General features: G+C 46.5%; 2 protein-coding genes across 5 annotated transcripts; one reads left to right on the plus strand and one right to left on the minus strand.

The window, feature by feature from the left end:
* Positions 1–960: 960 nt before the first annotated feature.
* On the minus strand, positions 961–18,185 carry ptbp3 (polypyrimidine tract binding protein 3). 4 transcript variants are annotated; one of them, XM_062478213.1, is made up of 15 exons: positions 17,966–18,185; positions 12,902–12,935; positions 11,168–11,240; positions 9,966–10,135; positions 9,266–9,412; positions 8,938–9,105; positions 8,383–8,493; positions 7,816–7,990; positions 7,083–7,154; positions 6,805–6,944; positions 6,687–6,720; positions 6,500–6,592; positions 6,116–6,332; positions 5,896–5,973; positions 961–5,511 (listed from the first exon to the last, which is right to left on the minus strand). In XM_062478213.1, the coding sequence occupies exons 1-15, from the start codon at positions 17,971–17,973 to the stop codon at positions 5,379–5,381; spliced, it is 1,653 nt and encodes a 550-aa protein (XP_062334197.1). In that variant the 5' UTR covers positions 17,974–18,185; the 3' UTR covers positions 961–5,378. The 4 variants fall into 4 exon arrangements, with proteins under 4 accessions (XP_062334197.1, XP_062334196.1, XP_062334199.1 ...); XM_062478212.1 differs by having other exon boundaries at positions 11,168–11,243; XM_062478215.1 differs by lacking the exon at positions 12,902–12,935.
* Positions 18,186–21,554: 3,369 nt separating this feature from the next.
* hsdl2 (hydroxysteroid dehydrogenase like 2) lies at positions 21,555–26,062 on the plus strand. Its single transcript, XM_062477650.1, has 11 exons — positions 21,555–21,909; positions 22,422–22,585; positions 22,717–22,815; positions 22,980–23,094; positions 23,680–23,783; positions 24,063–24,161; positions 24,377–24,571; positions 24,652–24,723; positions 25,000–25,152; positions 25,274–25,402; positions 25,828–26,062. Exons 1-11 carry the CDS (start codon positions 21,893–21,895, stop codon positions 25,941–25,943), a joined length of 1,263 nt encoding a protein of 420 aa, XP_062333634.1. The 5' UTR covers positions 21,555–21,892; the 3' UTR covers positions 25,944–26,062.
* The last annotated feature ends 208 nt before the right edge of the window (positions 26,063–26,270 follow it).

A 26,270-nucleotide genomic window follows, 5' to 3' on the forward strand; every position in this document is an offset into this window, starting at 1 on the left:
ACATTTTCTTTAGTTCCGATAAGGGTTTCGATAGATTAAAAGCACGGTTTGAAAGTATTTTGCCCAACATTATTTGATACAAGACTAATTTGTATTAAGATGGAACTAAAAACAGAATGGGACAGAAAGTTCCCTACCCATTAGTAGAACATCCTGTCATTGGAGTTGCAGTAGGGTTGGGTGTTGATGTCAAGGCAATATTTATAATCTACAGTCAAGGTTAATATTAGGCTTTTAGTGTATAAAGTTCTGTCATGGGTACCTGTGTTGCCAGCAGAAAAACATCTATTAGTATGAAGTGTAATTAGTAATATTGCCTTCTTTTCTATGCAAACACAAATGTATTATTGTATGTGGTTGGATATGACACAGGATGTGTCTGACCTGCCAGACAATACATTTATAAATCCAGATAAGCCAAACTCTTAGATTGACATCTGCTGGACAGGTGAATGAACTACATTGTCATAATTGATTATGCTTCAAATGGTTTTAGAAAAAGACCAAACATTCATTTAATCTGGTAAAAAAAATTGGAAAGAAAATTAAGTATGTTCATAAACATGACATTCCTGGCCTGTCACCTGGAAATGCCACCTCAATAATTTCTGTGAGTTTAACAAAAACGTTGTGTCAAAATCACCTGATAGTTCAGCCTGTTTCATTTGTTGATTTACAAGCCCAGAATACTCCCCACCACTGGATCCACAGTGATGCAGGAAGTTATATGTTCCAGATCAGCTTCCTATCCTGATTATTCCCTGAGAGGTTAGTTGTGCAAAGAACAGAAGAAAGGGGAGGGGCTTACTGCTTTGAGTGGCAGGACTGTGTGAGTCAGGGGGGAAGGACGGTGGGGGTAAAAGAGGTTAAATGGAAAGTATTGCAGGGTTAACAGGGTTGGACTGACATGAGTGTGTGAGAAAGCCCAAGGCAAGAAGTAGAGGACACAGGAGCACCAGAGAAAGTACAGATGTCGTGACATTTATTCAAGGCATGCTACAATTAAGTTGTTTTAGGAAAAAAACTAACTAGAGATTCTGGCGTATTAATCATAGTAACCATTGCGATAATAAGAATCATATAATTCTAGTAATAAACAATTAAAAACATGACAGAAAATGTTCTATATGAAATACGGAAACTTCACTCAACCATGCACCGCAAAAATTAGAAAATATGTTTCTTTAATAAGTCATCTTCTATTTGCATTTAATTACATCAACTCATAACTTTGTGTCTCTTACCCGTCACACACACTGCTTTACAAATCAAAGCTGGTACTGGTATGATATCAAAATACACAAGAGTCTATCCTTTTAAATACAAAAAAACATGTCTGTTGTTGTCTGTGTCTCCCATAGACTATTGTGCCCAGGCAATCCAAGGAAACCGACTGAACTAAAGCATTCATTTTTGGTGCTCAAACTTCTGACCAGCTATAAATAAAGAACATGCTGTGAGACCGAGAAACAGATGAGAAGAGACAACTAGACAACTGTCAAGATCCAATCACCTTTCTCCCTATCATAACATACCAATTTAACCATGTCATTGTCTTGCATGGATCTCAATTTTGGGGTTGGGGGGCATTGCTGAGTAAATAATGCGTATTTATTTTTAAAAGGGTGGAATTTTGAGAAGAAAAAAAAAAAATACTTTAAACATTCACAAAATCATTGAGGTCTAAAAAGCACCACATTTAAGCAACAATGCTTTGTTGGGTCATTCTAACAGGACAGAGTTCCTTTGGTTTCAGTTCCTGTATTGTTGTGGTTGGGTACAGCTACTGCAGCTATCTAGGGTTGGTGGGGGTGTGGGTCAGGGGGGAGGAGAAGCCAGCCACCAGCCACTGTAGACCCGAGGAGTCGAGACATCTGACCTCTTACTTCACCGCCAGAAAGGAAACAAGTTATGAATATAATTAATGAAAGGCACATAAACTTTGGTCCTGCGACGTTATTGATTCCTCAGTAAAAAACGTTGACAAAAAGTGTAGAGTATATTGTCTCCAGTCCATTTGATATTGTCAAATCACAATTCGAAAGGCTGCAGAGCGGCATGGCTGCCGACCTGTGTGGCCTGAGTTAAGACAGAACTTTTTGTCAGGACAGTTAACTGAACATATCAAAGAGCAGACAGCTTGCTCAATATGCAAGGTGTCACGGTCTGGCTTCTCTCCTGTTCACAAATGAAAAGTAGCAATGTGGCGGATTTGGGCAAAAAAACCAAAACTTTCTTCAACCTCAACCTCCCACCTGCATATAACCGAATGGATGGCTTCCATATTTTCACGTTGGGTTCATACATAACCACTGAGGATGGGATCATTCACAACCAGGTTCATACATAACCACTGAGGTTGGGATCATTCACAAACAGATTCATCCATTATCAGGGCTGGGTTCAAACACAGCCAGGTTCAAATGTAACCATGGGGATGGGGTGTATACAGTCAGAACTTCAGGGCAAATGATGCCAACTGAAACAGCAGAGTGACAGACAACCACAACCAAAACCAACTTCATCACCTTTAAAAGAAGATCAAATGAATAAAAACACAAATATCACTACAGATCAAAACCAGGCAAAATCCCTAAAACGAATAGTATGAAATACAGTAAATAAGATGACAAATGAAACACACACACACAGAGATGGAGATCTCTGGACTTCACTCTACCACAGCAAAATGAAGGCGCCCTTGTAACCCAGACTAAATAGGGGATCTCTCCTTATCAACACACGCACACACACACACACATACACAGAAAAACTTTGCACATGCACGCACACAGAACCACAGACGCACACGCATACAGTTAGGAGAGACCCTCACAGAATCCTTAAGGTACCAGAGTTTACCATTCATTTCCAAGTGCACTTAAAGCACCAAACATGAACTTACATTTCAAAAGACGGCATCATGGAAAGACCCACAGAAAAACACATCTAAAAACCTCGAAGAAAACTGAAAACAAGTCAACCCGCTCACCAAATCCCACTAGAGAGTACATAAGATAGGCCGTCTAAAACCTAGCAGAGTATGAACATAATAAGGCACATAATAAGAAGTGAAGTATTACACAGTAAATATGATATATGGTGTGATTACAGTGGTATAAAACCCTGGCTAATCTTCCATAGGGCTTTTTCTTTGCCATAAAAAAGAACAAATTACCAAAATAACTTTTTTTTTCTCACAAAATGTTGACAATCCTAAAGATGTAGACCTGAATAGTTTAGCTTTAGTTAAGACTGTAAACTTCAAAACAATAATTTTAGATTATTTTTTTTTCAATAGAAGGGGGATGCCATTGTTTTGCAAAAGGGAACAGGGAGGAGTTTGGAAATGCCCTATTGTGTCTAAAAGTTTGTCTGGTAGACTGCGTGTAGAGGTCTATCCAGTTGGTCTCTCAATAGATAGTGGGTCCACTAACAGTTTATTAAGGACATATACACAAATGATTTTCACAGTCGTTAACAGTAAAAGGAAATGGCAAGGGCATACTTCCTTTCTCTCTCTCTATATATACATGTCTTTCTAGGGGTTATATATATTTCCTCCTGCATTCTTGAATCGCAGGCACAGTAAGACACTTCCAACGCTGCTCTTGTTCCCCTTTCAAGGTAAAGTTAACAGTGACACCATCCTTGACTTGCGTTTGTGAAACAAAACCGTTTTGTTGTTGTCGTTGGGTTAGGGACACACTCCTAGAAGCATGCACACGCAGGCACATGCACGCGTACACACACACACACACACACACACACACACACACACACACACACACACACACACACACACACACACACACACACACACACGGCTTTCCCACAAAGCAATGCTACTCAATCAACTCTTCTCCTTGGAATGTTAAGGCTAGACCGATACAGCTTAACCAAGGCAACAAGCCTGTATGAGAGCGAGGGCTCCGATTGGTCTAGGTCTGTCTTTACAGACATGTGATCGCACTTTTCATTGTTACTTCCTGGTGACCATGGTGATTAAAACACAAGAAGACTGTTTTTGGTTTGATCCAAGATGGATTACAGGTGAGCAGGGCTGGAAGGCTGACTGGCCCCTCCCAACAGGGAGACAACAGGTCCCCATGGTAACACATGGTAGTAAGGGCTGGTCCCATGACCATCTTTCATGGTAACATACCCCAGAGGACAATAAGACTTATGTTTAGGCCGAGAGGAGTGGACAGGAGAGGAGAGGAGAAGGGAGAGAAAGGGAGAGGAGGGGAGAGAACAAGAGAGAAGAGACACATGACCTCCAGGCCAGCTCTTCACATTGTTCACATTCATTCACATGTCTTCCAACTGACCTGGCCTGGCCTTTGGGGCCTGGTCTAGTCTGGGCTGGAATGGTGCTAGATAGAAGCCAGGTATAGAGCAGGATGCTAGACTGGGTGAAGTGGCAGGATGGTAGAAAGAGCCTGTCTCTCTGAAATCACCTTCACATTGCTGATGCAGGTCTTCCACTGGGGGCAGGGGCCTGGGCTAGGGGACAAGCCCAGGATCTGAGCCTCCTACTGGGGGCTGAGCCTCCCTGGCAGACACTGGGTCAGAGTGGCAGCAGTGGCTCCCACCTACATCCTGATGCTACAAGGGAGGGGTCCCATTGGTTAAAAGTGTCGCTACAGGCTTCCTGTCCCTTCCCCATGTTCCTGGTGATGCCCATATAATGGGGCTGTCTCTGAGTGCTCCAGCACTCCCATTGGAGGGGTGGGGTTGGCTTGCTCAGCCGATGGGCTGAGGAGTGGGGAGGGGTTTGCCTCCCCTTTGTTGTACAAGGCAACGCAGCTAAAAGAGTCTCGTCTCCGACACTGGAACAACACCGAGCCTCAGGCCTTCTGGGGCAGGACAGGATGTAGAGGCCAGGACGGGGTACTGGGGGGGGGGGGGGGGGTGGTCAGAAAGAAGGCTAGCCCCCTCAACACCCCCCTTCCTCCCCATCCTACACGGTCCAGGAGTGATGAGTTCCTCTCTCTTCTTGCCCCTCCCCCTGTCCGGAGTTGAACCTATCACAGGTCACCCTCCAGTCTCTGTCTGAAGCCATAGTAGTAGTCTATCACACAACAGATCTAAAGTAGCACACTACAAGTGTCTGGTTCCCCAAATGAACCCCTTCATAGGGGACAGGGGAAGGACAGGGGGGGGTGACAGGGGACAAGGAATGAGGTACTGGGGAAGTGTGTTTTGTGCGTTGGTATGTGTGTGTGTGTTTGTTTGTGGGTGTGAGTGTGGGCATGTCTGTGAGGCTGCACATTACATGGGGGCCAGCCCTAGGGAGGAGGGGCAGAGCCTGGTGGTGGCAAGGGGGGTTGGGATGGGGTGACGGGGTGTAGGTGGTGGTGGGGCGGCAGGGGGGGTCAGATGGTGGACTTGGAGAAGGAGACGCGTAGGTGGTGGTTCTCCCCCAGGTCGTGGTTGTGGAGGTCAATCAGGGCCTGGATAGCCTCCTCCACAGAACCCAGCTGGATCAGGGCCATCTTCCTGTCTTTCCTGACACACAAAACACACCATCACACACATTGTCAGAACCTTACAATAGCATGTTATTTTGGTCACAGAACAACACAGATTGACAAGCTAACTAATAATGGCAAGCTTACCTCGTAGTGAGAAGGTTAACTACTAGTAAGATTTAGTCAACTAGTCATATGACGCCAAGCTCTAAGCTACCCACCAGTTTACTGGGTGTGGTACAATCGCTCCAGTGCTATTAGTGCCCTCTTGTGGCTGTGTAGCTACACTGCACATGATTAGTTTCAGCTGGCATCACTGGGTTTCATTCCAGACTTAAGTTCCCTCCTCTATAGCCTTGTTTCCTCCACTGCATCCCTGCTCCCTCCCAAATGTCAGAGGAGTGGAAAAAGGAACACTTACTGGAAGAATTTGAAGGCCTTGACTGTGTATCCAGTTCCAGCAAACAGGTCTTTAAGGACGTCGTCAGTGACAGAAGGCCTTTGAACAGACAAACAGGGTCACACTGACAATCTAGGATGTAGGATGTGAGGTGGCGCACAGTGCACAGGATGAGTATGTGTGTGGGGGGGGGGGGGGGGGGCGAGGGCGTACGCGGCGCGCGCGGGGGCGAGGAACCTACGGGATGTTGGAGAGGTGCAGCGTGGCGGAGGGAGGGAAGATGTTCTGGAAGTTCTTGGAGCCGGGCTTCTTGAAGCGGTGCAGGGGGCTGCCGCTGAAGTCCTTGGTGAGGCCCTGGTCCTCCTGGCCCTCCCTGGGCAGCTGCACCGTCTGGTGCTTGGAGATGGTCACTCGGATCACCTTAGCGTGGAGACGCTGGCCGTTCAGGTGGCTCATGGCTGCAATCACGGGAGACACACATAGCTCCAGTATGCTGCCATAACACACACACACACACAACTCGAAAACACTCCCAGTACACACCTGGTACGGCTCGATCTTCTAAGTAGCACAGGTACAGGGTTAGGCTTCGTGGGTTTAAGGTTAAACATTGAGGGTTACTCACCCAGCTGTGCCTGAGTAGCATCTGCCATCTGGATTAAGGCATTCTCCTTCTTGTTAAAGAGAATCTTGACCCTGTGGACATCCCCATACACCCCTACACATACACACACACAAACATACACCATTAGGAGAGGAGAAGAGAGGAGAGGAGCAGGGAGGGAGGGAGGGGGGGAGGGGAGACGTCTTACCAAAGAGGATGAAGAGTCCATTAGGTGAGATGGTCTGTAGGAGAGGAGAGACTAGTTAAGACACAGACCACCCTGAAGGGGCACCCTGACCCTCCCATCTCTCTGGAGCTAGACTCACGTCAGGGTTGAGGTTGGAGACCAGTAGAACTGCGTGCACAGCAGGGGGGGCCATGCCGTGGATGGCCATGCGTCCTGCCACGGCCGAGCCTGACAGAGTGAGGGGCCCCAAAGCGCCGGGCATCGCCTGCATCGACAGACCTGGGGGAGGAAGAGGTGGGGGAGATCAGGTGAGAAAGGGTACCTCACACAAGAGGCCCTGTTACCGACACAGCCGACGTAGTAGTCACTGTGGCAAGGTGCTGAGGTGGGGTGTGCGGGGTTGGCATGGTAACTTACCTGCTTGGGGGAAGCCCATGGCGGGGGCAAAACCTGCTGCTGCGTATGGAGATGAGATGATTCCTGGGGCTCCTGCATACACACACACACACTAGGCGTTAATGCTGCCAGGAACTATATACCTGCATGTCTGACATTCCAACTTCCAAGCCAGCAGTTAGTGTGGCAACATCTGGTTCTCCTCTCTGCAATTTCAAACTGAACACATATTTCCAATTTCCTGTTCCAGGGGGCTGTTGACAAAACAGGAAATGAGAATCTCCTCCTGGGCTCAGTCCCCCCTGAGCATGTCCTTTAGACCATGTCCCTCCCAAGCATGTCCTTTAAACCCTGTCCCTCCCGAGCATGTCCTTTAAACCCTGTCCCTCCCGAGCATGTCCTTTAGAGGCTATCCCTCGACGGCATGTACTTGTCTGTTCTTGTCATACATGTGTAAGCAAATGTGTGAGTGTGTGTGAGTGTGTATTTGTGTGTGTTTAGGGGATGGTGCTAGTAGATATTGTTGTCTCAGACTCCACTAATCAATGGTGTATTCATAGCAGAGAGCTGCTGGGGCTACTGATAAGCTGTGGGGGTGGATAAACACTCATTCAAACACACTCACACACAGATAAAAGTGTGTGCACAGACACACCTTTTGACAAATTAATTTATCGGAATACAATAGCATCCTTTCTTTGGCGAGTTAACAGGAAGTGTGGATTCAGCGGTTGGGGGAGTCAGGGATGGTTACCGAAGGCGGCAGTCATGCCAGGGTCCATGGTGGGCTGGCTGTCCCCAGAGGGCAGGTCCAGGCGGGTGAAGTCCCGGCTCTTGTCGTTGTTGTACTTGACATTCAGGCTGGTCAGCTTGGAGAACTCCACACGCAGAGTACAGCAGGCATTGTAGATGTTCTGGCCATCTAAAGTCTGGTGGAGAGAGAGAGAGAGAGAGAGAGAGAGAGAGAGAGAGAGAGAGAGAGAGAGAGAGAGAGAGAGAGAGAGAGAGAGAGAGAGAGAGAGAGAGAGAGAGAGAGAGAGAGAGAGGGATGAGGGTTGGAGGAGTGGAGCAGAGGAGAGTGGGGAAGGATTCAGGAGAGGAGAGAGAGCGTGGGGGTGGAGGAGAGAGGGATGGAGGGTGGAGGAGAGGAGAGAGAGTAAGACAGAGAAAGATGTATCCGAGAACCACAAAGCTCACAAGACTGATGGAGCTCTGTTTCATGCTCCATCTGTGTGATGACAACTGGCTACAGCCCACGTAAACTCTTATCGAGTTCAAGGAGCAGATGTGTGTGTGTATATGTGTGTGGTTGTGAACTGACCACTTTGGCGTGGTGTGCATTCATAGGGTCAGCATATTGAAGCAAGGCTTGAAACTGGTTATTCTTGGTGAAGGTGATGATCTTCAAGACTGTCCCGAACTTGGAGAAGATCTGGGGAGAGAGACAACATGACCGGAGAGGGAGAAGAGAGGAGATGAGGAGAGGAGGAGAGGAGGAGAGGAGAGAGGAGAGAGGGAGAGGAGAGGAGGAGAGGAGGAGAGGAGAGGAGGAGAGAAAGAGGAGAGAAAGAGGAGAGAAAGAGGAGAGGAGAGAGGGAGAAGGGAGAGGAGAGAGGGAGAGGAGAGGAGAGGGAGAGGAGAGAGGGAGAGGAAAGGAGGAGAGAGAGAGAGAGGAGAGGGAGAGGAGGAGAGAGGGAGAGGAGGAGAGAGGGAGAGGAGAGGAGGAGGAGAGAGGGAGAGGATAGGAGAGGAGGAGAGAGGAGGAGGAGAGAGGGTTAGGGTTAGACGTCTGAGGTTCAAGGTCAAAATCAGTTGAATCTAAGAAGCTCCAGATGAGAGCTGCTATGTGAGAGGTGGGGCGGGTCCGGAGGCTGACCTGGTGCAGCACTTCCAGAGAGACGGGGTAGAAGAGGTTCTCCACGATGATGCGGAGCACTGGGCTCTGTCCTGGCATCAGGGGGCCATCACTGGCTGACGCAGACCCGGACAGCGCCATGTTCCCAGAATGCACTGCATTCACGGCCTGCAGGGCTGCCTGGGCCCTCTGGGAGTGGGGGGTCGGGGTGGAGAGAGGACGAGCGGGAAGGGGAGGAAGACAAGGTTAGGGGCGGCTAACACAATATGCTCGTTCTTCCGTTGAGTACTCTCATTGGCCAGACTCAGTCAGTGCTCATCCCCTGATTGGGCAGGATGTCAGTACTCACCCCCTGATTGGGCAGGTTGTCTGTCTTTAGCTCGCGATGGTTGGAGTACTGGATGTAGACAGGTTGGTTACGGACATGGGGCGTGGCTGTAGTGTAGTAGTTCACCATGGTGATAGCTGCTTCCTCAGACGCCATCTCTAAAAAGGCCTGGAGTAAATCAACAACAACATCAACAACCAAAACAACCACAAAAATAATGCCAACAACAGCCAGCACCACAGTGTTCACCCTCCTGGTTTCCTGCTGGTTGAGAACCAGGCAGCACAGACAGAAACACTTCCGTATCTGAAGTCTGTCTTGTCTTGTTAGGCCAATTAGAGGCTCACCAATAGGATGATGCTAATTTATGCATCCCAACGTTTATAAAATGTGTGCGTCTATTATTCAACAGATATTCCATTTCCATGTGAATGAGAGAGAGCTCTCAAGCTGGAGGGACGGGGAAGTGTGTGTGTGTGTGTGTGTGTGTGTGTGCGGGGGGGAGGGGGGTGGGTAGACCCACAATCCACCCCTCTATTTTCCTTTCAGTAATACCTTGATGTTTTTAGTTAAAAGGAACCCTCCAGACCCTACCCTTCTCCATCCTCCAGACCAAAAACTCCCTCACGTCCCTCCTCCGGATCCCTCCCTCCGTCAATCAGACCCCTCCGCTCCTCCCAGGGGGCAATGGTCAGGGTTTAGTTCCTGGTTGAGCTCCTACCTGGTTCTTTCCTTTCAGCATCAACAGGTTAGTGACCTTCCCGAAGGGGATTCCTAGAGAGACGAGCTCTGCTTCTGACACCTCCAGAGGAACCTTGCGAACGTGAAGCACACGGGAGGGGCCACAGGGGGGGCGGTCTCCTTTATACACTCTGCTGTCGTTGCCATTAGCTACGGCAGGGGAGAGAGATACAGAATTGGGGGTTAGACCAAGAGAGGATGGCGAGTGCAGTTGTGGTGTGTCATGGGTTCTGAGAAAGCAACTTCTCTGTGTTACTAGGACTGTCACTTCCTGTTCAGGGGGTGGGGTCTAATCAGGACACAAGTTGGCAGGTGACCACCCCCCACATCCCATACACCCCACCCCCACCCTCACCTTCTCCCCAAACACATACATGGCTAGCTGTAGGGGAATTCCAGAACAGAAAATCACAGTCATACACTCTGCAAATGTTGGTCTATGGCAGGGGTGTCGAATCCTGATCCTCAGGGGCTGTTGTCCTGTATGTTTTAGATGTTTCCCTGCTCCGACACACCTGATTCAAATGAATGGTCGTTATCAGGCTTCCACAGAGAAAGCTTAAACTTTTCTTGAGACAATTTCCCTGGCTGTAGTGGCTTGCTATGACCTTGTACAGACATGTCATACCTAATCTGTCAGGCAGTGTCCTCTCGCCTAATCACAATAACCAATCAGGAGACAGCAGCTGCCAGTCATAACATCCAACCAGGATGGCTGTACTGTAGACAAGTCAAAATAGCCAATGTGGATGGCTGTAACATATGCTAGTCAATCAGGATGGCCTTCCCATTGGCCTGTGATAATAACCATCAGGAAGGCAATCCTTTCTGCCAGTCACAATGACCAATCAGAACAGCGGTCCTATCTATTCAGTCCAATCACAATAACCAATCAAGTTGTCAATACTGTGAGCCAGTGAAAACGGCCATACTATCTGCCAATCACGACACCTAATGATTACATTAACCTCTAAACTCCTAACCCCAACTCTCAGGATACTGAAACATTCATTCTTCCCAAAACACTAATACCTTGGTTCTCATTGTCATAAGTCCTTCGACTCCTTTGTAAATGACACACTGGTCCTCGTTTGTTTTCCGTCCTCACTGTAGGAGACACACCTGTTCTGATTGGTCCTGTGACTGTAGACCTGTGTGCGATTGGTAGAGCAGGACACGTACCTGTGGATGGGGTGGAATTGCTCATGGTAGTGCGGCCACACAGGAAGAAGGAGGAGAGAGGGTTCTCAGGGTCCTGCTGAAACACACAAACACACGCATGTTCCACTTGATACATGAGCTAAGTATGTTCATACGCGCTATGCATGTTAGGGTTACTCTGCACATAGAAAAAGGTACATCATATGCATGTTATCTAGGATTAGTATAAATGTTGTTTGGGTTAGGATGCTAGCCTAGTATTTACTATGTGTTATGTTCTGAGCAGTTTATTCATCCGTGCTATTTGTAAACTGTTCCCCCCCTGGCCTATGCCTCTCTCTCTGGTTGCTAGGCAGCAGGCTGCTGGACCTATCTTCTCCCTTAGATCATATTCAAATTGCTGCCGCCAGAATGTATGAATATGCAAAATAGATACTATCTGTTCACCCTTTACAGCGCGAGCCCTTCTCCGATATCAATGACATTTAGACTGTCGTCAGAGACACGCACAAACACATACACATCCATAAACACACACACAGTGTGTGTACTGGTTGGCTGGAGGGTGACCTCTAGCTCCCAAACTTGTGTTATCTGCTGGTTTGTTGTGAGGGCTCATCTCCAAGGCAACCAGCCGGGAGCAAGCTAGGTGTTTTGGAGGTAGGGTCTAGGTGCCCTTGTTTCGTTAACATGGTTCACATCTAACTAAACTGACCCATGGCCATAGAGTTACCAGCAGACTGTGATACATCAACAGGTTCACATCCAGTTAATGTTGAATCAGGCCAACCTATATTGCTGACAGTGAGACATAAACTGTTGCTATGGAGACAGGAAAGCCAACTGGACACCAACGAGAGAAGACAGAAAGAGAGAGAGAGAGAGAGAGAGAGAGAGAGAGGGCTGTAGAGGACAGTTTTGTGCTTGAAGTCTGACAAAGAATGAAATAGTCTTTCACAGAACGTTTCCCTGGAACTCGTATTTCATGCTTCTTTTTATTTTGTACAATAGACGTGCTGAAGCAGCCTCTCTCCATCACCCTGAGGCCAAACTCAACCGTTGCAACAAACCCAACAAATCCATCTCTGTTCAACACATTTAACAGAAGGCCAGAGTACTAAAGATACACATAATTGTTTGTATGTGTGAAAGTGAAAGAAAGATATGTTTATATATGTCTATATATACATATATTTAAAATATATGTATGTGTGTGTATAAAAGGTGTATAAAAGTGTGTATACAGTATATACACATATACACACACATACTGTATATATAGAGAGAGACCAGAGAGAGAGAGAGAGAGAGAGAGAGAGAGAGAGAGAGAGAGAGAGAGAGAGAGAGAGAGAGAGAGAGAGAGAGAGAGAGAATGCCAAGATTACAGAAAGCTAGCTATCAGGAAAGAAAGCTCAACATCAAACCTCTCCCCCAGACCTTAACCAAGTCTTAACCAGTTCTAGTCTGTGCTTGTTCTCCAGCTACCCTGACCCCCAGAGTGTTGACATGTAAGCTGTGGACAGAAACTCTTCTGCTGTAGAACTTTCTCTCCCTAGGGGGTTAAACTGGTTCCACAACTACTGCAAACTTATCAGCAGCATACCTAGATATATAGTAAATTTCTAAACCATGGTCACAGTAGTAGTTATGTGTGTCAGTATGTGTGTGTGTATGTATATATATGTGTGTGTGTCTGTATATGATCCCGGCAAGTCCGGAGCTTGGCTAGGAGTGTGAATGCCCGAGGTCCCCTACCTGGCAGTCAGTGTCTGCATGGTCACCTACTCCGCTGGTTGCATGGCGGTCAGGAACCAGAGCAGGAGGAAGACAGAAAGACAGAAAGAGAGGCATTCAGCCTGGAGGAGAGCGAGAGAGACAGAGCTGCAGAAAGGCAGGTGAAAGAGTGAGTGAGAGGGAGAGCGAGCGAGAGGGAGGGAAAGAGAGCCACTCATAATAGAAGGGGAGGAGAGATAAAAGGAGGGTGTGTGTGTGTGTGCACATGTGAGTGAGTGTGTGTACAATTGTAGGAGATGTGTTTAGCATAGATAGGGAGAGGAGAGAGTAATCTATGTTGTCTATACATAAATCAACTTAGTGGCTAGAACTCAGGACTGGGGCTGAGGATGGGCCTGGGGCTTGTGTGTGTTTGTGTGCATTTTCCCCTGTGCTAGCTCTATTGTCTGAGATATCTATTATTGAAGCTGTTCCCTTCATCAGTAACCAGATACCACTGACCAAACAACAGCAGACGCACACTCCAATTAACCAACCGTGCTGAAAGACCAATCCTGCCTGCCGGCGTTGTCTGCCTGCCTGCCTGCCTGCAGACATGCCTGTCTGTCTGTCTGTCTGTCTGTCATGAATATAGCTCGTAGAAACATCGGATCACCCCCCACACCAAAGCTGACAGAGAGGTAGAGTTAAGTAGATATCAATCATTACCAGTAGAGAGTCAACATGAAAGTGGCAAGAGTGGGGATGCTAAAATGAAGACACATGGATTGGGGTGAAGGGTTATAATCTTCTTCATAGAGATGCTGCTTCAGTACAAAAGAAGCCACCAAAATGATCAGGACTAAACACCAGATACACACACACTCACATCCATACAGACTTTGTGCTATAGAGGTAGGCAGAAACAGGAACTAGTAACTCAGGTTACTGGCATTACTGAGCCTGGTGTTGTCTTCCCTTTAATATTCTATTGGAGAAGCTGAAGAGGAAGGGAAGGAGGAGGGAAGGGGAGGGAAAGAGAGGGTGATGTGTGGGGTAGGAGGGGAGGGGGGAGGGTGAAGGAAGAGGAGAGGAAAGAGGGAGAGCAGGGGAACTGAAACCTGACCATTCACCAGCAGCCTAGCCAGTCCTGTCATCTGACCCATGCCAGCAAACAGTTTCACCTACTCTGCATTGTCTGACTAGGGGGAATGAAATCCAACCACATCAGAACCAAGATGGCCACCTTCTCTGAAACCTTGCTGGACAACTCTTGGAGCTAGTTTCACATCTGATGAACTTCCTTTTTATTGTAAGCTATAACCTAGACTGCAGATTATGATTAGAACTCACTGTTGTTAGTGTATCTACTAAAGAATTTCAACAAAACTCCCAAATCCTTACTGAACTCATGTGACCCTGTCACCACACATTGTACCAAAATAACGTAGCTAAAATATGTTGTGTCACTTGAGTGAATAACTTCCCATTTTGAGAAAGGGCAACTGAGTTGTTACATCTACTGTAATTATAACTCTCCCTCATGGAGTTTCAGTTGAATTTAAATTTGTCTCCTATTTTATAAGATATTTTATCTGTGTGACTCATCTTTTCCTCCTGCGACCCTCACCCACCATGAGCCACACCTGGGGCAAGAAGGGGGGGGGGGCAGTTAATAGACCCCCTGGAATGTCAGCAACCATTCCTATTTTCCCTCTCTCTCTCTGTGCTGAGTTTGCCACCACATATCTGGCATTCCTCTGGGAGGACCAGGCAGAATCTAGGATGGTCTGAGAGTGGGGGGGAGGAGGAAAGTCTGTTGTAGAGTAACATAACACAGCCTATCAGTGAATGCCAACATAACTGGGGATTTGGGGAGGGAGGGGATGGGCTTAACCATGGTCTGCAGTCTAAACATGAGGCATCATGGAAAACTGTATCTCCAATTAGTCTCCTCCTGACCATACTCTGCATCACTAATCAGCGTGCCTTTAACCACTGCCCCCCCCCCAACACTGCCCCCTGTAGGAACTCAGTCTGTATCCTCCACTGGTCTCTGTATGAATAGGGGACTGGAGACCTAGGCTATGACAGGACAGAGCTGGATTTTACAGTCATATGATTGTGACATTCTTCACAGCATTAACCACACGCTGGAGGAACAGGTCACGAGACACTGTGAGGGAGAGTCCTGCTGCCATGGCAGCAGGAGGACACGCCTCCCTTTCAACCCCTGTCTGGGCCTAAACATTCTGATGACATCAGCAAAGTCAACTCCCACCCCACCACCTGTCTCATTGTCTTCAATGTGTCTGGGGAGGGGGGGGGTCGGGGGGTTGGGCCTGACTTGAAAACTTTCAAGGCTTTTATTTTGAAAAGGCAAAAAGGAGACTGTGGAGTAAGACAGAACAGCATTTCCTGATAGCTGTGGCTGTATTCTATAAATGCACAAACACATACATACATACATACATACATACATACATACATACATACATACCCAGTGCTCATAGGCTCACCAACAAGACTGGCAACCTCTGAGATGAATTCCAGGAAACTGAAGCATGACTCAGATATGCCTGGCCCCGCCTCCTCTCACAACCAGGAAGAGACGCACAGGAAACCGTCCCTACTGTTTCCTGGAACAGCAGCAGTGTAGCACATAGCAGACCCTGCTATACTTCAGGCGCAACTGGAAAGGAGCCTGTTGTCATCTCAGAGATAGGCATAAATCTAACCCTAGAACAGGCACTAACCCTAGCCCTGGTACAGAGACTAAACCTAACCCTGCTACAGGTATTCACCCTAATCCTAGTGCAGGGACCTCCTCCCATACAATGCTTTTTCCAGCGAGGCCATGCACTTACAAGGTAGGGATTTTCTGCTGTATTTATACTGAGGAGCAAATGTCATAATTTAAACTGTTACACCCACTACCGTACACTCCACAGAGTACAACAAGCCCAGCTGGTCCAGTTTCTACGGTCACAGATGTCACCGAGCCACACACTGTAGTGTCCCACCAGAACTAGTAGATCACAATCAACCTTCATCAACAGGTGATGGGGGGAAAGGTGTGCAGTTCAAGCCCAAATATTTTTTCTGCTCCTCACAATTTGTGATAGAAACTAATCAACACTGCATATTTCACGCCACGACAGAGAGGTGGTGATTGCTGGCAGATTCTTGCCTTCAGCCCCAATTTAGCTCAAAAACATGCTGTTGTACGTTTTAATCTGATGCACACAGCTGTAATATACTGTGTCACAAGTCTGTATACACATGTAAAAGAGTTGTTTATTTCTGACACAATCATGTCACAACATGTGTGATATAGTATTTTAATATGGATAAAACAATTGGACACAGTTAATAGGATTAGCCCGACAGGGGAACACATGCATCCCAATTGTTTATAGACGTCAAATACTGTTGTATATCTGTTCTAAACTGGTATCGAAACCTGGGACATGCCTTCTGATGTGGAATCCTTTAACATGCTGTAAGGGAGAGGACAGCCAGGGGAATAACCATAGGTTCATTCATTCAGTCTGAGCATGTTGTGTTATGCGTTCATAGTGACTGACAGAGGTTGAGACACATTTGAGGGTTCCTGTTACACCCATCTACCACAGAACAGAGGAAGAAAACTAAATTCAGATCGAGTATTAAATCATGGGAGGGGGGCAGGCTTATCTTAAAATAAGAACCATAGTAAGACTGAGGGACATTATGGAACATCAGTCTCAAGGTAGTTGATGAGAACTGTCGAGAGAGAGAGAGAGAGAGAGAGAGAGAGAGAGAGAGAGAGAGAGAGAGAGAGAGAGAGAGAGAGAGAGAGAGAGAGAGAGAGAGAGAGAGAGAGAGAGAGAGAGGTAACGTAGCTTTCAATCACGGAAATCCCCTAGACAGAGGAAGGCCAAACTCGTTTGAATCAACTGCAGGACTTGGGCCCAGAGCCCCCCAACAAAGAAGGTCACCCGCCACATATGAGTGTCTTGTCTTCTCGTATACTAACGAGGCCCAACTCGACACAAAGCGATCAGAAATGTGCGGGACTTTGATGGACCGTAGTTATACAACGACGGTCCTGGGGGCAGTGTAACGGGGCGGGGGACACAGCCTAGCTTTAGGCTACTTGTGTTCACTAAATTGAATGTGGAAACCCAAAGTAGTTCCACTGAGAACATCCGAGATTAATTAGGCAAACCAACTGCAAGAAGCAAAAAACACAACACAAGAGCATGTGGTTGTTACAAACTAAGTTTGCGTAAATAATCAATGTATGCTTAACCAAAAACAATCCCCGTGCCTGAACTTGTGGACCGACATCTGCATATGGCTTTTATGCATAGAGGGGCACGCGACGATCTATATTGTTAGAAAACTATCGAGGTAGTCCCCCGCCCACGATATCCTTCTTTTCCCACGCACGAGTTGTAAACAATGATTTAGAAGCTCTTCCTTTTGTTGTAGGTGGCTACTTATGGAAGTCCAAGCATGGTTGGAATGGATGAGATTATATTTGTACCTCCACACAGTCACACTAGAAAATGTTGATTTTTGTATGGTTTACAGTAAAAATCGTTTCGCTCAGTGTTGTTTTCGTGAACAGGACAGAAACGCCCCTTACAGATTCCACTGTAGCCTACCTTAAAATGGCAGCCTGTCTTAATGTCTTCATTTGCTCATATGGTTAACATCGAGACTGAGAGAGAGAGCATGGCCCACCAGTCTTATCGGATTATATGTGAATATGCTCCACACGAGCGTGTATTAAAGAAGAAAGACGGCTCCTGCAATTTCTGGAGAAGAAAGGTCCTTTTTTATGCTACTTCCTTGATAGGCTACTAGAGCGGGCATGATGCGCACGGGGTATAAAACTCATCGGGTCTTTGCCACAGTACACAACACATTTTATATAGAAACATTTCTGACAAGTACAGTATGAGCCCTAACTGGCATACCGAGGCTTGCAAGCACCCCCTTTCATAGGGTCTTTAATTCCCTCTATTATAATTAATTCGCGCATTGCAATAACTGTTGAAGACAGCGGTGATACAGCTATGCGAAATGGTTAAATAGTCAAAGAAAACAGTAACATACCCATCCATTGCACAGAGGAAACAGCGGAGAGAGGGAAGTGAACGCGAGGGAAAAGTGAAGAAATAGACTTGGGTGTTGTTACTAGCGCTCGCCTATCTACAGGGTTTTCGCTCTCATAGGCTACGCACAATGGCACGCTTCCTGCTACTGACGTGAACACAGAAATACAGACATGTACAGACGCCTCGCTGTACAAAATGGCCTCCCCTCCTCTGTAGCTCAAATAGAGACACACCTTTGTCACTCTCAACAACGCACATCCATGTTCACTGTGTGCTCTGCGCTTTTAACGCGCCGTTCGTTACGCAGTCAGGCTGATGGAATAGCGCTTCTCTCCGCCAGCTTCCATAGCAACAGTGCTTCTGACTGGCCCTGGCTGCGAGCTTCTGAAAAGGATAATCTTCTTGGTCAAGGGCGCGTGTTAATTAATCAAGTGAATGGATCACACTGATCTGACTCTAAGAGAAAGCCACTTTAATCAATCCGTCAGAGTCGGCCAATTAACCTGTGTAAAATCATGAAAACCATATGTCATTACATGTTTTGCAGATTATTTTACCTAGTTGAAAACAATGTTGTTAGGCTTAATATCCCCTTTGCTAGCCAAAGCGGCATAGACTAAGTTATTGGTGAGGTATTGGCCTAAACAGTTGGGGAGAGATGATGAGACTGCCCCAGGGTGATAAATGAGAATTGAACCATTACATTTACATGTAGTCATTTAGCAGACGCTCTTATCCAGAGCAACTTACAGGAAGTACAGGGGACTGAAGTGCCTTGCCCAAGGACACAACATCATTTTGCATGGCCGGGAAATAAACCGGCAACCTTCTGATTAATAGCCCGATTCCCTAACCGCTCAGCCATCTGACTCCCGAACCATGCCACAGCTTGTGTGTGTGAGGGAAGGACATGGTGTGTGTGTGAGTGGGTGGGTTGGATGTGTGTTTGTGTGGGAGGAGTGTGTTTCTCTCAGGGCCCGAGTGTGCTGTCCCTCTGCCCATAGATGGCAACAGGTGGTCACAGTGGTCAATATCTAGACCACATTTACAACCGTTTATGATGTGTCTGTACAAGCAATTGTAAGGCCAGGTACGCTTGTGTTTGTCCCCGGCTGTGCAACAATTTGGTTAGATGTCAGGGAGATTGACTTGTTACTATCTGACTCCAGAGGTTACCTGTAACCTCGAGCGCTTAACAGTTAATGAAATGGAACTCGGACGTAGGCAAAAATCGTCTGCTTGATCAGGGCACTGACCTTAAAGTATGCATACTCACTAATGTGCCGCTTATCTCTACTATGGATATGGACTTAACCACCATCACAGTCTGCAAACTGACCACAAGAGGCTACGGTATTTCCTTCGGAGCATGGAAAGCCCTACTATAAGTGACTCAGAGTCCTTAAGTTAAAACCTACTTCGAAAGTGTATGTCTATAACCAGTATTAGCCATATCAACCAAACTAAATAAAGGTTTTCACTGCCTTAGTGTTATAGATACGTACAAGGAGAACCAGTAACTTCAAATGCACAAAGATAGTTAGTCTCCAGAGGTGTGTCATTAAAGTGTGATTGTCATTTTAACATTACAGTCCCTTTTGTGCAAATGAACGACTGTCCCACACGAGTGTCTGAGTGACCAGTGACAAAGGGGCTGTATCCTTCAGGTCTCTGCCAATACAGCCCTACACTATAACAAGTAATGTATCTCCCATTGGGGATTGGAAAGAGATGAAGCAGAGATATTTATTTGAAACGTAACTCTTCTCTACTGTGATATGATGTGCTGTGCTATTCATAGTCTTACAGCAGTACCGAGTTTGCTGTCAGTGCTCACAGTCTACAGTTTACCACAGAACCAGTGCATGTGTAAGCTTGTCACACCAGTCTTACCAGACTGGCTGCAGTCCTGTACACACACGACACAGCAACGCCTCCTTGGCACTGGTGTTTTCTCACATGTCACTGCGAGAGCCAAGAAGGATGTTGTTGTTAAGGTGGGATCCATAGACAAGACTGGATGTGCGAGCTCAACACTGTTTCTGGGGGAATTGTAGCATCTCATTCTCCTTTTAAGGGGTTTCATCTTAAAGTGTTCATGTGTCAGCGCTTGGCTTCCTCTCTCACTCGTCCTTTGGTTTGATCATAAAAGAATAGCAAGCCAGCTAAAAAGAAAGAATTTGACCACTAGTTTTACCAGTTTTAACTCTGCTATACCTGTCAAAGAGTTCCACAGATGAGGAATGCTACCTAGTAGGCCCTATGGTAAGGAATGTAGCTTTAACAGTTTGTCTGTTGCTGGTCAGGATTGGTTCCACCCTCACTAATGTTTGAATGGTGTCTGCTTTCTTGCTTCAAATCAGATTGTATTCGTATAACCCTTTTACTGTACCATATGGTCAAGCTGCTCTCACGACAACTCAAAAGGGTTGACATCCACTGACTGTGCTGGCCATTCCATCATAGACATAATATCAGCTGATGGTTCCTTACTTATATACTGTAGTTCTTGCCTAGTTAAGAGCTGTGCTTTGAGTCATTGTCATGTTGTAAGAGGAAATTGTCTCCAATCAAATGCCAACCACTGAGTATGGCATGGGGTAGCAAAATGGAGTGATTGCCTTCTTTCTTCAAGATCATTTTTACTCTGCACAAATCTCCTACTTTACCACCCCCAAAGCACCCATCACTCATGCACTCCTCCGACATCTTCTCATTTAGTTTGTTTTTCACAAATGTTCTTCTTTGTGATGCGAGCCCCTCACACTTGGGTTTGTCTGTCCATATAACTTTATTCCAGTCTTCCTCTGTCCAGTGTCTGTGTTCTTGTGCCCACCTTAATTTTTTCTCTTTACTGGCCAGTCTGAGAGAGCTTTGTCTTTGCAATTCTGCATAGAAGGTCAGCATCTCAAAGTCTCTTCTCCTTTGACGTTGAGACTGGTATTTTGCAGGCACTGTTTAATGAAGTTGCGTGTGAAGGACCTGTGAGGTGTCTGTTTCTCAAAGTAGACACTGAGTTGTATTTACCCTCTTGCTCAGTTGTGCACCGGGCCTCCCATTTCTCCTTCTAGTCTGGTTAGAGACAGTTTGATCTGTTTTGTGAATGGAATAGTACAGTGTTGTATGAGATCTTCAGTTTCTTGGCAATTGCTCACATGGAATAGTCTTCATTTATCTGGAATAGACTGAATAGTTTCAGAAGAAAGTTTTGTTTGTTCTTTGATTAACAACTACGTTGTTGTTGAACAAGATCATAATTTTAGTTTTGTGAAGCTCTCCTATTTTGAATTAAATGTGTCAGAATGTTTCCTAAACAAGTTTCAGCCTTGTAAAATGTGTATTGTATTTGGTTCAATATGGACATACGTATTAGAATACCGAAATGTTTGGCTCCAGCAGGTGGCAGCAGTGTCATATATTGTCAAGTTGGTCAAGACTGGTCAAGTTATATGTTACATATTCGTGATAATCGTGACAAGTACAAGACGATCCCATTTTCTAACAGAGGATATTAGATGTTAGCTATTGTCAATCTTCACAGTGACGTGGTTTGATATGACTAATAATAAAACAAGTATATGTCCAGTGGCTATGCGCAGATTGTTGATCTTAAACTCGTGAATCTTGGGTGTCTTATTCCAAAACGGAAGTGGATCTAGTCGGTCTTCCTGATCGCTGTCCTCCTAATACAATCTTGAACTGGGGGAAAGGCCATAGACGCTGTCATTCACACAGTGGAGGCTAGCATTGCTAACTAGTTGGTAACAGTGTTGCGACGCTATTGTTCTACCTGCAAGTATATATTCTGGTAAGCCTTTCAACTTTGATCTCTTTAACGCAAGAAGTGTTAGTAGCTGGTCGTCCTCGCTCTGATTAGAACGCCAACTTAGCACCGAAACCTTTGCAGAGATCTTGCGACTCAATAATGCTGCAAAACACAGGGTGAGTTGAATTCGTTAGTTAGCACGTCTATCGAAACATTTTACATCAATTTGAACTGCCATTGATTATTACAAAGTTTTTTAAACAGTACATGATAGCTTCAGACAATAACATGCCACTCACCCACTGTTACTCAAAAGTTATCTACCTTAAATTCGCTAGGTAATGCTAGCTACGTAACTGGAATTAAACCATATAAGCATAGAGATTGGTGGTATGTGGACTATAGGTGGCAGCCTGCTGACGGAATCATGACGACCTTTGGAAAAGTTGGTTGAACAATGTTCCAAGTTGGCGCAGGGCAGCTGTCACCCTCTGCCCTTGGTTAGCGAGCCCTCTTCTGCTAACCCTTGTGATTTCACCGATTGTCATGTATTAATATATAATAGTTATAATAATAATAATAATACTTGATTACAAGTTTAATGAAGTGGGCCCTATTTTAGTCTGTTTCGATATGTGAAGAATATGTTTGCAGACAGTAGCATCACCTGTGTGTGTTGGTGTTGTAGTAAACTAGCAGGATGCACCCTCTTCATCACTGGGGCCAGCCGTGGCATCGGCAAAGCCATTGCGCTGAAGGCTGCCAAGGATGGTGCCAACATTGTCATCGCTGCTAAGACTGCCCAAGCCCACCCCACACTACCTGGCACCATCTACACAGCAGCAGAGGAAAGTGAGTTGTGTGTTTGCATGTGATTATGCGAAGGATTGTGTGTGTGTTTGGGGCTTCAGTTGTATGTGTCCCTTGGGGTGTGTGTATCTAGTGTTTTGTTAGTAACTCCAATCCCTGTCTGTGTGCTCCAGTCGAGGCAGCAGGGGGCAAGGCCCTACCCTGCATCGTGGACGTCAGAGATGAGAAGCAGATTGGTGCAGCTGTGGAGCAGGCGGTGCAAAAGTTTGGAGGTGAGGGCAACAGTCCTCTTAAGTAGGCTTAAATCTCACATGGCAGCGCCCCTTCTGCAGGCCTCCGAGTTAGCCACAGCTCATGGATTACTGGTCTTAGGTGTATTTATTGTACACTTACGATTAATGCACTGTGTAACACTGGTGATTTCTCTATCCTGCAGGTATTGATATCTTGGTAAATAATGCCAGTGCCATAAACTTGACTGGGACTCTGGAGACACCCATGAAGAAGGTGGACCTCATGCTGGGAATCAACCTCAGGGGCACCTACCTCACGTGAGTATACTGTTCCTGTCCGAGGGAGCATTGCGTGTACAGTAGATATGATATATCTCAAGCAAACCGTCTTTTCAGTGACAGCGTGAGTTCAATTAGGATAACACCTAAGACCCATTAATAGTTGTCAAATATGTGCTGGATGACTTGGTTAGTGCTTAGCTCGTAGCTGCAGGGCCAGTCCTTCCTGTAGGCGACATAGGCAGCCGCCTAGGGCGGCATGAAGAGGGGGGCGGCATTTTCCCAAGTGCATCCATTAATTAACCCTCACACACTACCAGCAGAGGGCGCCAACCGCGCAACGTCATAAGTCGGTGTTGTGTTTCGGGGGGCGGCACCCGGATTTGCGCTCCTGGGGGGTGGGGGCGGAACGCCTATTTGACAAGACGGGACGCATAAAGGGCTATTCCATAGACTTTTGGGCAGTAACAGTGAATGCGAGATCACCCATATGCTTTAATGTAGAGCATGGTGTATAAGCATCCGGTCTGAGAATGTAAGAGTCCTTCATGTGTTGTGGAGGCTTCGAAGGTCAGAAACAAAGTGGTGCCAATCTAGTGACATGTGACCCTTGTGTTCCGCCAGGTCAAAGCTGTGCATCCCCCACCTCCTGAAGAGTAAAAATCCTCACATCCTGAACCTCAGCCCACCTCTCAACCTCAACCCTATCTGGTTCAAGAACCACACAGGTCAGCCCTGTTCTCCTACCTAGAACCTCCTGTAGGTCAGTAAGAGTCCCCTACCTAACACTCCTTCAAGTGGGTCATTATGAGTTCTACCAAGCACCCCCTTCCTGTAGGTCACCAAGGGCTCTTCTGCCTAGAACCCTAATCCTGTAGGTCAGTAAGGGTTCTCCTACATAGCACCCTCTCTTCTCTCGCTGGTCAGTCTTGTATTATCTATGGGATCCATCTACAAAAAGAACTGCTGTAGCTGTCATCATTAACATGCTGCTCCATCTTTGCCAGCGTACACTATGGCCAAGTACGGGATGTCCATGTGTGTGCTGGGCATGGCCGAGGAATTCAGGGGATCCATCGCAGTCAACGCCTTATGGCCCAAGACAGGTGAGGTGAACAGTGAATGCTAACCTGCTCCTAGAGATCAATGGACAGGACTGGAGTAATTGAAGGCATACAAGGATAGTAGATTGTTTTATTTTCTGCCAAGTTGTGTTAGGTAGCATGCTAGTGGATTCTCCCACAGTGTTGCATGGTGTCCTGTGTTGTGTTGTCATGTAAGCTATCTGGCTGACCCTGACTGCTACCCTGATGTGCTCCAGCCATCCAGACTGCAGCTATGGACATGCTAGGGGGCTCCGGGATAGGTCAACAGTGCCGGAAGGTGGAAATCATGTCAGATGCAGCCTACTCCATGTTCTGTAAGCCCACCAGCTTCACTGGAAACTTTGCCATCGATGAGGACATTCTAAAGAACGAGGGCATTACTGACTTTGACAGCTACGCAGTGGCCCCAGGTGGGTTCTGGTGTTCCACCTTGAGTGAGATGTTCAGGATCTTGTGAAGAGTCAGTCTGACGGGGCTCTTCTGTCCTCAGGCCACCCTCTACTGCCAGACTTCTTCCTGGACGAGGAGCCGGAGGACCTGGTCAAGCACATGGAGCAGCATGGTGAGCACAAACACAGCCACACCCAGACTGGGGAAAAACGCCAGATTTACAACCCAGAGAGTGAAATGTGTACAACCCTGTCTAAAATCCTAATACGTAGAACTTCACACCTAGAATTTCAGATCTAGAACCTCATTCCAAAAATCTCAGATCTAGAACCCCTGGACTAGAATTACTTTTTATGGGGTAATGATGCGATCATCATCCTTGTCACTGTCAGGAAGTTCACGTATTGTATCCTCTCATGAGCCTATTCTCCTGTTCCCATGGCGACAGGTGCCACCCCTGTGTTCAAAGGTGGGAAGAGCAGCAGTGAGCCTGCCCTGGGATCTGGAGGGCCCATAGAGGACACCTTCAAGGTCATCAAGGGGGTGCTTAACCCAGATGTGGTCAAAACCACGCAAGGGGTCTACAAGTTCGACTTGTCAGGTGAGACTCACACTTACAGGTACAAGAGACTTTTTCAGCGCCCATGATCATGTAAGGAGCAGCCAAACCCTTCACCCAAAGTAGACCCCACTTTGGTTGATGTTCTGTGTGTGTGTTTCAGGGGAGCACCCAGGTGTGTGGTATATTGACCTGAAGAATGATGCAGGCAGCGCAGGTCAAGGAGAACCCCCAGTCAAGGCCGATGTGGTTATGAGCATGGACAGTGCTGACTTCAGCAAGATGTTCGCAGGTGAGCAGATTTGAGACCTAGCTAGAAGTTATTTTGGAAAGTTGTAACATCAAAACATAGCTTTTACTGAGACTAAACAGCCCAAGCCCAATGCAGACCTTCCAGTCGTGTATCACTGGGAGTCAGGTGGCTGATCGGTGAGGGAATCGGGCTAGTAATCCAAAGGTTGCCTGTTCGATTCCCGGTCATGCCAACTGACGTTGTGTCCTTGGGCAAGGCACTTCACCCTACTTGCCTCGGGGTAATGTCCCTGTACTTACTGTAAGTCGCTCTGGATAAGAGCGTCTGCTAAATTACTAAATGTAAATGTATCATCACTCAAACATAATCCAACACTCATGGAGCACAGTTAAACACTGATGCAGCACTGCTAGTTCACTTTTACTTTCACTTGTGTAACACTTGCACTCTTGTTGGCCTCTCAGGCAAACTAAAGCCTACCATGGCCTTCATGTCTGGCAAGCTGAGGATCAAGGGAGACATGACAATGGCCATCAAGATGGAGAAGATGATGTCCATGATGCAGAAGTCCAAGCTGTAGTCAATGACAATGCTGCGAGAATGTGCAGTTTGATCTGAATGTGTGGGAAGCAAATTGTCTGCCTTTTGTAACATGCAGTTTCTGTTAATAAATAAAGTGCTCTAATTGTAAAACTGTTAGTTTGCAGTTGATGCATATTGAAGACCACTGGGTGAAAAGGGATGAACTTACAGGAATGCTTTAAAGGGCTGTACTGTACACATTCATACACAAGTACATTTCTATGTAATTAGCTATAACACTTGGTTACATGACGATTAGCATTATTAGTTTATTAATAACTCGTGACGTAATTAAATGTCCTCCATATTTCCGGTGAACGGCAAA

This window comes from Osmerus eperlanus, chromosome 14, assembly GCF_963692335.1.
Source record: "Osmerus eperlanus chromosome 14, fOsmEpe2.1, whole genome shotgun sequence".
NCBI lineage: Eukaryota > Metazoa > Chordata > Actinopteri > Osmeriformes > Osmeridae > Osmerus > Osmerus eperlanus.